At 26.6% G+C, this 16850-nt stretch overlaps 2 protein-coding genes across 4 annotated transcripts in view; one reads left to right on the plus strand and one right to left on the minus strand.

Moving 5' to 3' along the window:
- The window catches only part of LOC107164817 (zwei Ig domain protein zig-8-like), a 270224-nt gene extending 263355 nt beyond the window's left edge, over window positions 1-6869 (plus strand). The window contains exon 8 of one of the 2 annotated variants that reach the window (XM_089219194.1): window positions 3975-6869. In XM_089219194.1, the coding sequence (XP_089075320.1) occupies window positions 3975-4087 (113 nt within the window). In that variant the 3' untranslated portion in view covers window positions 4088-6869. The remainder of the gene's footprint in view (window positions 1-3974) is intronic. The other variant, XM_089219193.1, reaches the window with a different exon arrangement.
- Window positions 6870-8578: 1709 nt separating this feature from the next.
- LOC107164816 (neuropeptide SIFamide receptor-like) overlaps window positions 8579-16850 on the minus strand; it is a 52944-nt gene continuing 44672 nt past the window's right edge. The window contains exon 4 of one of the 2 annotated variants that reach the window (XM_089219191.1): window positions 8579-15201. In XM_089219191.1, the coding sequence (XP_089075317.1) occupies window positions 14413-15201 (789 nt within the window). In that variant the 3' untranslated portion in view covers window positions 8579-14412. The remainder of the gene's footprint in view (window positions 15202-16850) is intronic. The other variant, XM_089219192.1, reaches the window with a different exon arrangement.

Consider the following 16850-nt stretch of genomic DNA (forward strand, 5'->3'; position numbering starts at 1 on the left):
ATTTCAATAAATTCTTTGAGATTTGGGAGTGCTTATGGCTTATTTTTCCGAACTCTAGCTTTATGTTACTATAAAGAAGTACAATCGTGATTAAGTTTGACTCACGTTTTTTTTTTTTTTTACATTTAAATTGTTAAAATGATAATGAATTAAATAAATATAATAACTGCCTAAATAGTAATAAAATATCATATAAAATTAAAATTAAATTCATATGATGAACATGATTTTTTTTTGATAATATTACTTTTATGATTTCTGTAATAATTATCTTTGTACTTCTGGATATAATATTTTGATGATAATACATAATACCAATCTAAATGATATATGTTGGATTATAACATGAACTAGTTGCTTGTGTATCAAAAATATGTCCACAATTATTATGAAGTGGTAAATCATAAAATGAATCATTTTTATTGTGTTAGTGTTATTTGTTTAACCAAATCAAAACAAAAAAAAAACAATTAATGAATAGATTATAATAGAAAATTGTCTAATAAAGAATAATGGGGTTATATTTTAATGATGCAAATTATGTAAATTTGTTGTTTGACCACATGGTACCAAATGTTGCACAAACATTATTTGGGATTGATGAGTTATAAGATTATTAGAATAGAGTCACAGATAAAAATTAATGAGTATGATCGAGTTTTATAGAATTTCTCATTCTCCACCGATTTCAACGATTCGAGGAATCTTTAGATAATTGTGTTTGGACCAGTTATTTCAAGGTGTCTTAACAAATATTAAGAGCATTACATTCATAACCACATATTTATTTAATTATTTAGCTTTTGGTTGGTGTATAGTCAAAAAAAAAGTTACTTTCCTACTAATTATTACTATCTACCACAAAGGTAAAGACCATCTCGGTTAAATTTATCTCTGGGGAATGCCGGGTAAAACAGCTAGGTAGTTTACATTTTTAAAATACATTTAAATTCCAAAAATCTAGTAAATCCTAATAAAAACTGAAACTCACTATACTATGATTATTTTGCATTGTGGGGACATAATTACGATCTATATATTGCCTATATTATTCCACTTTTCTCATTTGTCACTAACCTTGTAATTTTCTTGGTGCCTATTAAATTGTTATATATTATTATAAAAATCTTGATTATTCATTTATATGTGATATTGAATAGTTTTACATTTTTCTATCGATATTTTATTCCGTTTGAGTATTAAGAGTTAATTATTTCTTTACGGAGATTTATATAGCCACTAGAATTGTCAAGCAGTATACCTAAATCACCAACAATAGCAGCAGTGTGATATTGACGAACTCGACCCTCGCGAATTTTGATTATTATCATCATTATTATCATTATAATTACTATTACTTTTAATTCACTATCGCGTGGCACGCAATATAATAATATACAAATTATATAGCATCAACGGTGCGCCTCAACGATAACAATAATCTCGCACAGAGTTCAATCCCATTGTTGATGTGTACACTATTAATCACAATTGGTTACTGGGTAATAATATAACACCTATAATACACTGTATAGTGTATATAGGTTTCTGTATTATTATTATAATAGGCTACGCGAAATAACTCGCTACAACCCGAAGAAGAATGATTCGCATTTTGAGGTGCCGTCGTCGGTCGCGTGATATATTATATAATATTATACACGGCAAAAACACCGTTGCCCTGACTATTGTTCGTATATGTAATATTATAAGTAATAACATGTCTAACAATGCCATTGAGATAGATAAGTATTACACTGGATTGCGTACTAGTCACCAAAAATAAGGTAAGGCGAATAAAATATTCTTGTCAAACAGTACCTATATTGTGGGTAAGGGGGGGGGATAACCCTGTTAGCTGTCATGACGTGACCACTTTTCGGACATTTTTTTTACGTTGTGGTTGTATAGAGGCCAGGGAGTAAATTTTCCAGTATTATTATCTATCTTGATGGTCGACATGTACCTACTAATAGTACTAAATAATATGATAATATACAGTAACTTGTACTCCACTGTAACGGTAGCAGAATTTAACACGAAACGTATCAGCTTGATAATATTACAAACCACCCACTTATGAATTAATATTTATTAAAATTTCATAAACCGATTAACTATCATCATGACATAATATAATAGAACTGGCTTTTCAACAGTGTTTGAAACTATGTGATCAGCATATTGTGTAATAATTATTAAAGTTGGTTTGGATGAATGATATGTGGTGCTATCTACATTCATAAAATAGCTATTTTAATATATCACACTTTCTATCTTGGTGAGATAGATGGCGAAATGATTGGATAGGTACAACTTTACTATCGACAACCTCATACAGTAATATTAAATATATATAATATATATATATCAATTATTTATCACCTAATTTTATTATTATTTGTTTTTACGTCGATACTAAAAAATATACAAGAATGTCGGTGAACATTAAATATAACTATTTTTATACAATATACTTCACTATTATGTATAAAATAATGCTATTAAAATGGTGAAAGGCAAGCAAATAAATAATACAATTAATATTTATATTATTATCATGAAATTAAGACTAAACATTGTATGGTCTGATGAGTAAAGTTTTTTTCTACACTTCACTTGAATAAAAAATCTAGGAAAGGATCCGACCTTATGTATAGCTAAAAAAATGTCATTTTTCAGTCTATACTCTATACTATAGAGTCTATAGTATTAATACTATACTACAAAATATTAGTTTGTAAGTAGACAGTGCCTCATACCAATTTCCCGATGTGAATATAACGCCGCAATAAAGACGTCGAGTTTCCAAACCTATCTTTTTGGCCATGACTTTCACTATAATATAGTAAAAATATTATAAAAATAACTAAATCAAAACATTAATATAATATTTTCAATTTAATATTAACTTGATAACATTAAAAATATATTATAAAAACATTTAAATTTTAATGTTATTAATATAACTAAACTACAACATTATTAAAATATTATTGTTAGGAATTTCCTGTCTGGGATGCAGTTTGTAGTAATCAGTTAGACAACATAAAAGAAAATAACTATAATAATAATATAATTATGTACCTACGTGAGTACAACAATATACAATAATTCTAAATCCTAACCATGATTACTTGAGTTACCGTAAAGCAACCAATAAGTGTTAAATATATTGTTAATAACTACAAAGTGTTGTAGCTAATAACATTTTTAATAGTATTATTTATTTATTTCAGATTATAGGAGTATAATATAAATAATATAAGAGTTTTGGCATTGTTGGAAAATAATTGTTATAAGGGTGGGATGATTATACTAATTATTTTCACATGGTACTTGGTTTGAAGAACTAATATACTGACTACCTACTAATAATCTTCACTGTTGTAGTGGTGAAGAGCAGAGCTTACATACTGTATTCCTAGTATATCGTTAAATATAAAATAATCAAATATTGTATAAAAAACATGAAACCATTTGTCAAAAATAGTTTTTTTAAACATTTTATTTTCACCTTAATTATTCCTAATATTATTTTTATTTTTTTGAAGTTCTTGAAATCTATTCACTGGCCTCCAATCTAATCTAATATAAATGTTTTAGCATTAAAGTTAAAAATCAAAGCATATTTACATTTAAAAATGGTAATGACAGAGACAAAAATAAATACATTCATCATTGTAAAATCATTGAAATCATCGCATCGCTAATAGTATAAACTCTGATCACATAGTACATTATGATTAAAAAAAAAATATATTAAACTATTAATTATATTAATTATATTGAACATAAAATTAAAATGTGCGAAATTAGTCAATGAAATAAAAAAATAAAAATGTAATCTCTTGTTTTTTACAATTGAATTTATAGTGTTATCATTATTGATTTGAATTGGCCAGTTAAAAAATTCCCACAAAATCCGATATATAAAATAACTGAAAATAATTAAATCGTTATTTTGTTTTCAGGTGAACATCCGGCCGCAATGCACCACGGTCAGGGCAGCATTCCACTGTGTCCGCCGATTGTCAGCGCCATGATCGTACCGTTTTTGCTCATCTTTACTGCCAGAGACCTATAGTACCAACAACACACACTTGTTCACCAGAAATATTTAATATTAACATATTATATTATTTTTAAGAATAATAATGTATATTATTATCATAACATAATAATGATATAGGTTGAAACATTTTCTGATTTAAATGTAAATGCCTATCGTAATAATATTGTACATAATATGTACTCATTGAGCAATAAGCTCAAAAACGTTGACGATGCAGTAGACGATTTTGACGTAAGATTTTATCTTGTCTTTTAAGTCACTCGTATTTATTTTCATCGTTAAATACGCGTTTCTTTTTGGAAACTACGTACGCACACAAAATGCACGCCTACATGCGTACTTCTAATAGTATTATTATTATATTATATATACACGTCCGTCGTTGATTTGTTTCTCGTTACTTATTAATTACATTGTTATAACATAATATACCCCCCTAATCGTGTATAATATAATAGTATAATATAAATTATATTAATATACTTCTTTTTGTATTAATTGGCACAGATTACTCAATACGCGCTTCTTCAGCGTATATTTTTGAACCGTACATAACCATGTAACATGATAAACAGGTGAGATATCTCTGCGTAATATTATGCACCACCGATAACATTTCATTGTAATTCATTTATAAAACCGATTCATGAAAAATAATTTTTGTGTAACACCAATTTATGTCTTTTAAATGTATTATCGCCTAGAGAATTAATTAATTGAGAACAGCTCTGAATCGACTAACACAAGATATCTGACTTGATGATAAACTTCTACGTATCCGAAATGTCACACATTTGACTGTTACATGTATAATCTTGGGAACCATTCAAAATTGATGATAAAAATTACGTGGGAAAATATTTCTGCTCATTTTAAAGTTATTAAGATTTTGGTTGTAGGTATAACGATTCTATAAAATAAAATACTATAATATAGTATTTTATTAATACCTTGATCTCATATAATAAACGCAGTGTTGATTTTGTATTGAAAATTAAACAGATTTTGTTAGATACCAATCATAAAATTGTTACAATAATTATTTTATTTGCATTTTTTTAGTCAAATGTGGTTTATGTTTTTTTTTTTTAGAATGTGACATAAATATTTACTATATAATATGGAATATACTGTTTTAGATATACATGAAACTGTGACTCACAAATAACGTTGTATTATTAGTATCAATGTAATGTTCTAGTCTGTTATAACAAATTAACATTTAATATATAATAATAATAATATGTCAACAATTATAATAATTATATAAAATTACAATACATTGAACATACTAGGACTAAATAACCATCATAAATCATACACTTTTTCAATAATAATTATTGTACAAATAAAATATTTTATGAAGTAGGCATATAAATACAATACATATTATATTTAAGAAACGTTGTTTATATGATATTAAAAATAATTCATTTGTTCAAATCTATAAGATATACATGATTATATTATTATGCATAAACAAACAACCCAAGCAAAATGTAAGGAAATTAATACAAAGTTCTTACCACTAATATTATTGTGTATTACTTAAAAATTGAAATCTGTTAGCTTAGTGTAAACAAATTATTAATATGTATTTATAATAACGTAAAATAGTTATATATAATAATGACTAATGAGTAATGATCAAAACAGCAGATGCATTCACCTAAGTTATTATATATTAGCACTACGTTTTATTTCACGTTTATTTCCTCTAGTAATTTCTATATTCGGTCATCAAAAAAACTCGTTAATGTGGTATACATTTTTTCAAAGTTTTTCTAAAATTAGAAACTTTAATATACCAATTTACATATCACAGTAATAATAAAATACTGTTAAAAACAAGACAATTTCTATATTGAATATGATTTGCCAAATTAGTTCTGTATTTTTATAAACGTATTATAAAAGTATTATAAAACAAGGATTTTAACTACTAACGATTATAACTTTTCATAAAATTACAAAATACCTATACCATTGTATTATTTAATCTAGTTAAACATCAGTCTATGCATTACGATACCTTTTTATGATTTCACTATAATTAAAAGTTATGATTCATGCATCAATAATTTAATTTTGTAACTCGGACAACAATTTTTTTTCTTGAATACCTAAAAACCATTTTGTACAGTATATAAATATATAATGTATTTGTTATATATATATCAATATAATGTATAAACATATTGTTTTTTAAATGTCATCAAACGTTATTGTTATAAGATAATTTTTTTTTTCAAACGTTTAATATCTGTTAGATTAAATTAGAACAAAATACTTATACACAGGGTTGTCACACAAAGAGAATAAAAACGATTGTTTAATTTATTTATAAACATAATTCTATACAAATAGTTGTCCACTGTTATAGATTTAAATTTACAAAATAAAGTTTTTTTTTAAATTTAAATTAGTACATATTTACAATCTGTGCACAATAAAGATAATAATATTATGTATCATAGCTCTATATTATTATTTTTTTTTTTTAAATACACCTAAATCTATGTGTAGATAATTATTATACCTACCTAGTTACTAGACATTATACAACGGTATTTTAAAACTAAATTCTACTTTTACTTCACATTAATCTATAAAATTAACTCTTCACGTCAAGTTTTATTATATTTATATATATATATCATCTTTGATAAGTCTGAATTTAATTTGAAATACACGTTTTAGTTTTCAAGTGACAACCTGTATAACTAAATCTTTAACATTGTGTTTCGTTATTAAAAAAAAAAGTTATGAGTTACCTATAAACTATTAAAATATGTTTATAAAAGATTTAATATTTGTTTTGTTGAAAAAAATAAGTTCATGTTTAGTATTATTTTGTACTTACTTGTTTATAATATTAGGTTTATAAATTACATGTATATATAATTCAATATAATTTATTGTACAGTAAATCTTATCTTCGTTTTATTGAATCAATATTTGTTGTATCCAATTTAAAAATATTTATCAATAAACATATTTATTCCATAGCTATTGGTGTTAAGTTATTCAACCATTGGAAAATATATAGATTAGTTTATTACTTAGAAATTAGAATTTTCTTATAAAAAATATGTAGGCATTAAGTTTAGGATTAACTATATGAACTTTTAATATGAAACTATCATAAATAATTGTAAATGTTAATCTTTTAAAATTTGCAATTGAAAACTTTAGGATGAAAGTTGTTTTTTTATTTGATAGACAACAAAATATACAAACAGTGTTTATATAGACAAACCAGTACACTTATAATACATCTAATCTCATAAACATGCTTTTGGTATCTATGTGCAATAGTCGCACTTAAAAAAACTTAAATAAAACTTAATATCTATATGTACATTAAAAAAAATAAATATTTTGTTATATCAATATCATTTGTAGGGGCTTAAATTATCATATAAATCCGCCTATTTTTTACCAGATATTGCTCCCAACTACGGAACAACTTGTCCTACACCTCTATTGAGCCCTGCGTCCCTTCAAATTCTTCTTTAATTGTACTAAAAAATTTTTTTGACAGTTCCTAGACAGTCTATTTTGCCTATCCATCTGTAATATGCAATCTATATAATATGCACAAAATGTTATATAATGAAATATAGAAAATTATTTAAAATGTAAAAAAATCCTTAATGAAGTTGGTTGTAATTCACAACCAAAATTGTGAATCCTAAAAAGCGTTATCGAAACTTCAAAAAAATTGAATATTTCAGTTGTCTATAAATATTTCAAAGAAAGTCAAAATATTTTGAAAATTAAATCATGTAAAGAAAATGCCAATCTAAATAACTGGTAAAATTTTCAAGTATCTACGACTTATACTTTTTGAATAATAACAAATGTTTAAAATCGTTTGAGGATAAATCATTATCGTTACGCTATTTCGTAAAAATTTAAAATTTAAACGCACTTAAAATTGTTCCTATAGTGATATTTCGAGTTTTCTCTATAGCTACTTAAAGGAAAACTTAGTGTTGTATTTTTAGTCCTAAGTTATAAACACAAACAATTTTATGATTTTTCAACTACAAAATTACTTCAAATTTTCGCGTTTTCGACAGATTTCGTAAAAATTTGAACTATAAACGCTTAAAAAAAAAAATTGTGACAAACAATTTTTAATTTTTTTTAGCTAAAACAGTAACAACTCATAAGGAAACTTGTATTAAATTTTCAAGTTTTTTTGGTCATCCAAAATTTTTTTACCGACGCTTCAAAAAAAAAATTTCAGGTCTTTAAAAAATTCAAAATTTTTTTGAAAATTACCGTTTTTTTGCTTTTCTTGATTTTTTTGAAAACCGTTTGAAAATGTTTACTTTTGACCTCTATAATGCACCAAGGATATTCACTTTTACATCGAAAACCACCCCCAAAGTTTGAAATCGAAGCATTATTTCGACTAGTTATGCTGTACACAGACACACACAAAAAAAAAAAAAAAAAAAAAAAAAAAAAAAAAAAAAAAAAACACACACATCATTGTAAAATCAACACATTCATCACTTCGTTCAGAATCTAATAATTAAAAGCTTTAAAACAAACAATAATCTGAAAATCTTGTATTAAATTTTCAAGTATTTTTAGTCATCCAACATTTTTTTACCCACTCTTCAAAAAAAAATTCCCATAAAAATCGAAAATTTTAGTTGTCTATAAATAATTCAAAAAAAGTCAAAAATTTTTGAATATAAAACCGTATATAGATAACACTAACATAAACATTTGGTGAAAATTTCAAATATTTACAGTGATTAGTTTTTGAATTACAACCATATAAAAAAATCGGTTTGTGTCGAAAACTAGTTTTGCGTAAAAATTCCCGTTTTTCTGTCACTTTTCTTTTGTTTTTCTCGATTTTTTTGAAAACTGTTGGAAAATGTTTACTTTTGACCTCTATAATGCATCAAGAATTTTCAATTTCCCATCGAAAACTACCCCCAAAGTTTGAAATTGAAGCATTATTTCGACTAGTTATGCTGTACGAAGACACAAAAAAAAACACACATTGTAAAATCAATACATTCATCACTTCGTTCAGAATCTAAAAGAATAAAAAAACATTTCAAACAATATTTGTTTAGATATATAGATAGATAATGGTTAAACATTTAAAATATACTAAGTACCTAATAATCTTACAGTTCTAATGAATTTAATTTAATATTATGTAATTTTATTCGTTTTATCAAGATAAGTCTGACAATTCAAATATTCGATTAAATTATATTTATTGAAATGAATTGGGTAGACAATTTTTTTTGTTCTTGCTTCTGGTTTGTACACAAATAAATCAGAAGGTTTTCCAACGCGTGAGCACACCACATTATAGAGCTGTACATGTGAGAAGCGTGAATTTTACAAATTCAGTCTAATCTCTTGATTAGGTATTATCTTGTGTATGTTAATTTTATTGTTAATAATATTGTTTCTTTTAATTCATATCATAAAAATAATGTAATATATTTTTTTTTTGTTTATAATTTTGTGTATGTTAATATTAATAATATAATATCTAGAACCAATGAATTTTTACTATAAGATATACAACCTTTTCAACTTTACTTTGTAAACCATTCATGGTCTTTGTTTGATCTTTATCTATTGGGCCCAGGCCATATAAATATAAATAAATAAATGTTTTCGTCAAGTATTATATAACATAGATATTAGACATGTATAATACGCTAGGTACTTACGCTTGTATAATATAATACATTATACAAAATATACATTTATTTTAATATAATTAATGTCTACTATTGTAAATATACACTCAATAATGTCGTAAGTATTATAATATGAACGTATTCTATAATATAATATAAAAAAATATTGTGCTTCTGCAGACGACGTCCCACATAATATAAAGGTAAGCAGTTCCTCTAACATTTTATACTATAATTTAATTACTACATATTATAACATAAAATATGATTACCAATGCGCTTTATTTTTTTTTTTATTTATTATTATTGTCTAAAATTGATACCTATTTTTCCATACTCAACGTTATATTATTGTAATAATTTAATATATCATTCACCTATATTTTATTATTATAACAATTTACATGGTGGTATTACAAGTGTATTGTTGTCAATAATGATAATAATAATAATAATAATATAAAACAATAAAACCTTATAATAATATAGGTAAAACTAATGACTATTGTAAAAATTATAATACTATTAGAACACTGCAGCGATAGTGAAACGCGCGTGCAGATAAAAACTCTTTAATATTATAACAATACTTTATCGGCATGTATAAAATTTATAACTTATAATATAATAAGTATATAACTTTAAATATTTATTTTAATAATTTTTATTATTATTATTTGTGTGAGTCATTGTACACATTCGTAATGAGATCTCGAAGGTATTTGTTTTCATTCGATTACTATGCATAGGTATACATTTGAGCGGGGACGTAATTTTTTATACATAATTTTTTTATACATATTTGATCCATTAATAATATATACTATAATTTTATTATTATACGTAACATAGAACAAAACAGCACTAATGAATATTGATAACATATTAAAATATATTAGTATATGTAACGATAAATAAACACTACGAAGGTAGTGGAATACATGTTATAATGATATCATACATAAATGTATATAATAATATGTTATTCTTTACTCGATATAATATTTATGGTCAAATGACTGCACAGAAAATTCAGTTTTTAGTTGGGATGGCACAGTGCACATTTTCACAAATTATAGGATGCAAGAACATTAAAAATATTTGATATAACGTCGTAATTATATTAAATATAAATCTTAAATATTATTACATCATGTATTATATTTCATCGGCATCGTTCGTTGTCATTATTACACAGTATAGGTTGACCCATTTGATGTAAGCCACTTATTAACTTTTATGTTTTTGAAAATATTTCCATTACATTAAGAACTTACAAATATAATTTTTGAAAAACAATTATTTTTGCTAATTTCTATCAAAGTAATTTTTTAAAAGTTTTTAGTCTTCTAAATGACTACGTAAATTTTTAATTTGATATTTCTAACTCCTAAGCAAACATTATTTTGGAGTATTTGGAGTATCTGATTTCACCAAAGTTGATCATTAGCTATACGAGTATATATATAATAGTAACTGTTATGAGTATTTACATTTTAGATAAACGGAATAGTGGTCCAACATTTTTCAAAGTACCACACTGGCCAATTCCACTCATCTAGTAATCATAAAATCTTCTTTTTGGTTTTTTACAGGTCTTCGGATTTATTGTCGCAACAAAATACTGCCTCCACTCTTATTTTTTTCTGCATTCTTTACTCTCAATATCTTTAAATTATACTCTACTCAAAACATTCACTGTATTAAGATTTTCTTTTGAGTTTCTTTGTGATTTGGATCAATGGTATTATTAGCCCTTCTCCATAATTATATAACCTATCTAAACTTATTCTTGTACTTTTCATAGTTTCAATAATACTTGGTTCGTATTGTATAGCTCTTTATAACTTTCATTGATCTCAAAATTATTGTCATTAATTTCTTTCTCTCAAATATTTCTAACTTTTTTCAACTGATTTTATTTTTGCCTATTGTAATACATGTAATGTATACATGTATGTGTTTGACTTCCTTGATATCAATAATGATATTAATTAATAGTAGTCCCTGTTTGCTGCCATGAGCTGTCTTATTATTTCTTCATGAATCGTGGCTATAAGTATTTTCATTAATACCTAATCCCAAGTATGTACTTCAATTTCTTGGCTTTATAACTTTTAAATAATTTTTTCTTTGGTTCAGTTACACAGTATGATTTTGTCTTCAGCTCAATACTAACTTTCAAACCGATTTCTCTCTCTTCATTCAAAAAAAAATTACTGTATTGTTTAATTCACCTTCCGTTTAGACTATTTAAACATAAACAGTTAAACTCAAAAACTGTTCGTCTGAAATTCGTTTGTATAATGACAAATTAGATACTCCAAAAAATACTCTGCTTTGGAAGAAAATATTGAAAATTCATAAAAAAACAATATATTTATTTATATATGTTTATTACAATAAAAAATAAAAATAACATAATTGTATACAGAAAATTATAGTTTCTTAATGACCTAAAATTAAGGAAAACATATTTTCAAAAACAACAAAAGTTGTTTAGATAGTAAAAATCTTATATTAATTGAATCTCTTATTATAGTAAGTTACGAGTTATGACGATATTCAATTATTTTTATTTTTGTTTAACTGTTAGATTAATTCTTCGATTACATTTAGAGTGCTCGACGACTTCACATAAAATATAAATTAATAATGATAAACACGTGGTATGATATTTGGAGAAATTACCCACTTGTTTAATATAAATTAATATCAATTAAAATAAATCATAGCAGCTAGTGCCTCAAAAAACGTATAGGTACTCCAGGAATAAAATTTAAGAGACTTTTGATTTGAAATCTATTCAGATTCGGTCGAGACATCATGCGTCAAAATTATTAGTGATTGGAATGTTCGTTCAAACTCAATTTCACAATGATCGTGTGCTATCGTATTTTGTGTACCTATAATAATATAATAATATATTAATGTGGGGAAACGCCTCCACCATTTTCATAGAAATTCTTAATCTGATGAAGTTTGTAAACTAATATAATAGACCGCGCAATACATCCTAATACGTACTTGAGTATAATCAAATATGACGTATAACATATTTATGATATTTAATTCGAACGAGGAAACCAAAACTATTTCAACAATTAATTTTTGTCTCCCTTTAAGTATATCCCGAAAAACAATTTATCTAGGTACATAAACGTGGATACCTTCGCAGGAAATCCAGTTTAAGTATGAATTTTTATAATTTATTAAATATTCATGAACGTGGTCGTTTCACTTTAATATAGGAAAAAACGATACTAAGAAATGAGTTTCAAATGTTATTATATTATGTGTTATATTATTTTATTTTGTTCAAATTCCTGAAAATACATAGAATTCCCATGTAATGACCAACCTTGGGCGAGTTGATAAATAATTTTAAACGGTTTAAGTTCAAAAATAAATAATTTTTAAATTGATCGGATTTCCGCTTTACCATTTCATGGATTGACAAGAAAAAAGGTGTTATAGGTTTTAAGCTGTTCTTCTATATTTTTGTCTAAGCTTTATGATATTTCTAGAAAGCATAATATGCAAATTAATTAGTGTTAGAAAAATAACTGAAAAATAAACCGTATTTTTAGGATTAAAACAATATTAATTCCATATGTTTGACAAGGTCGGCTAAGTATTTCGGCGAAGTTGCTTGTTTTTCACGTGCAAGAGTTTTAAATCGTCAATATTCCTCATATTCACAGGTCATCATATCAATTCAATTTCTATTTCATGCAAGTAATATACATTGTGTGCGTCTGAAAAATGTTTTGTTATTATATTACTGTTATGGCACTTCCTGACAGATCTTAAATGAAGTCTATCTTATTTTAAGAAAATATTTATAGATAACTACTCTTCCAATTAGGTAACAATCAATAAGTAATAAATATTCAGATTCACAACATTTTTTAAAAACATTTGTATCCCATTTCTAATGATCTCAAAATCCTATCATTGCTTTAAGTGCAATAAATTATCTTGACTATGAATAGTTTTAGCCAGTGTGTTCGACAGTGATACTATTACTTACTCTGACGGATAGTACATTTGTGAAAAAAATTACCCTATGTCTAACATCTATAACAGCATAGACGTGCGAACGGGTATGTAGGGCATGCACTTGAATATCTTGTGCTAGCAACGTTCAATTTTGTTTAAGCGCATATGAACTATGAACATATACCAAAATATGTCATTTAAAAAAAAAAAATATTTAAGTACGATTGATGTTTATGGATTAATTAAACGATACGATAGCAATTATCCATACCTAGCCTTATTCAATAGACAAGTGTTAATAAAAAATAACATTTTAATCTTGGTGATAAAACAAATTTTGAAGAACCTATCATTCTTATGTATATTATTAATAAAACAATAATAATTTTAATGATAAATATTTCCCTGGCAATTGTATGCCCATTTAGGAGCATTTTTATCAGCCAGATTAGTTTTTGCATGCCTGTGGTCCATAGTTATATATTACGATATTATAAATACAAAATAATATAATTTTGTGGGTTTTAAGTATACACTTCACAGTCTACGAGTCCTTTATATAAATGAAAAATCTATGGTATCTTTCTGCATACGATCTGGCCCGGTGACTGCATATGAATGGGTGGATAGTGTGAGTGTCGGAGATCACACGAATGAATTTTCGCGTTTTGTTGGACAGAACTGCACCACGGAACCGGCAGACCCTTCGGCAACGTGTGTTTCCCTAACCGATGACATCTTGACGGGTCGTTGAGTGGGTGGCTGCAGATGCTGAGTTGCAAAACGTTGCTGCTGCTGAACAGGTCGCCGCTGCTGAGCCGTATGCTGCTGAAGCTGAGACCGCGCGGCGTGTACGTATATGGCACCAATTGTCTTTCGGTTACGATCGCAACGATCTTTGTCGTTGTTGTTGTTGTTGCGCTTGAACAAGGCTGTGGTGCCAGCCCGACCACCGCGCAGGTACCTCACCGAGTTGCTGTAGTCAAACGCTTGGCAAATCTTGCCGGACAACAAGGCCCGGTAACCATCCCGAAACCTATGGTTAAAGATGGCGTACAACAGCGGGTTAATGGACGAATTGGCGGCACCCAACCACTGTGCAACCGGAAGTGAGGCGACAGTATAGCTCTCGACGGCTGGTGGTAGCGGCCAGAACTTGATCAGCGAGAAAGCCACGTACAGTGGTAGCCACGACACAGCGAACAGCACCACCACGTACATAATCATGGTGATCACCTTCATCTTGGACCGCTGCACCATGTTGGCGCCGTTGTGCATCGGCTCACCCGGCACCTTGCGTCTGCTCACCTTCTGCCAGATGAACATGTAACACACTGCGATCACCGTCAGCGGCAGCACGTAACACAGCAACAGGTTGGCCAGGACAAAGTACAGGTTTCCGCTCTCCACGGTTGGCCAAGATTCCAGGCAGATCTATAAAAACACAAGCACGATAATATTATTATATTATAACTGTGTTGTTATCAGTTTTTGAAAAAAATACTCTATAAGCGGATTTAGGCATGTATTGTCACGACAATATATTATTATGATTAAAAGGGTGTCCGTTATGGAGTCTTAGTCTTACAAACATTGGTTACAACGTAAACGATTTTATTGGGGTTTTTTTTTTTTTTTAATGTTTAATTTAAATGTTCATAAAAATGTATGTTATATTTCAGTGAACATTTTTTTATTAAAGATAAGAAACTCATGGATAATATTTTATTAAAATATTTAGTTATATCTGTGAAAATAAAAACTTTTATGAATTTCTAACTGAAAAATAATTTGCGAAATTTGAGTTTAGAATACCTAGTACAGTAGTACCTACATACAGAAATAAAAATCGTGTTTATGTATTATCTTTAATATTTTTGAACTGCTATTGAATAATTGTTGATGATATTGCATTAAATTTTCAAAATTTTTTCCCAAGTGAAAATGGCGTATTGGAAATTACGATTTAATAGCAATATATAAAATGTTGTATCTAAAAAAAGGGTGTGGTGAATGGACAAACTTATAATATGTCAAATAAATTTCATGGATCCAAAAAACAAATGAAAACGATTAGGTAGCAAGTACGACACATGCCTCATTTTGTTCAATAAATTAATAATATATAACCAAGGAAGTCTGTACACTTTACTACAGCATTTAAATTATTTATAATGGTCTCGAAGAGAGAAACATTATATAGATCTAATGGCTATAAAATAGTAGATTTTATTATAGTTTGCATAAAAAATAAAATAGAGTATCATATATTATAAAAAAATTTGTAATCATATTAAAAAATTTTAATATAAACCGCAATACTGAAATTCTTCTAGTCATTCTCTTAAACTGTAGACGTTATACCCATCATATCAAACTTCAAATTGGGGTTAATCTAAGTATAAATTGTAAACTGTATAAAATGTACACTGTTTTATATAGTTTTTATATTTTATATAAAAAAACTGGTTATAACGAACATCGGTTTTACTTAGAGCATGAAAACTAAAATTTGCAATGCGTAAGTTACAAAAAATAATAATAATATGCTTTATAATATAATATATTGATATAGCAGAATTTACAACAATAAATTGACATACGTTTTTATTTTTAGAATTTCTTAAGCTGTAAGAATATAAGTTATTTTTTACTATGTTAAATGCAGTTAAATGAGTTTACCCTATCCAAATTTTTTGTAAGTGTTTTATGTCAATGTGGTATGTATGAATACCCTGCCAGTAATGTCTGTGGAGTCTTATGACTGCATGTTCACATAGGCATAAGCGTACCCAGACATTATCCACAGCATAGACGCATATATGCATTACGCATTCTTTCACTCATCATATTATGTAAATTATTGTGGTTTATTAGTTTGGATAAAATATTATATGAGTTATAAATAAAATAATAAAATTAGCACCACCTGAATTTCATACCAATGTGCGCCTATGATCCGTAGGGTAGTCATAAATAATATTACTATATATATATTTATTATTGATTAAAGGAGAAATAATTTGTATAAATTAGTATTTTAAAGTAATCTGAGTTGTATTAATGTATAGATATACTATATT

The sequence above is a fragment of the Diuraphis noxia genome, unplaced genomic scaffold (genome assembly GCF_037042655.1).
Source record: "Diuraphis noxia isolate RWA-SAM2 unplaced genomic scaffold, SU_Dnox_SAM2 contig0002, whole genome shotgun sequence".
Taxonomy (NCBI): domain Eukaryota; kingdom Metazoa; phylum Arthropoda; class Insecta; order Hemiptera; family Aphididae; genus Diuraphis; species Diuraphis noxia.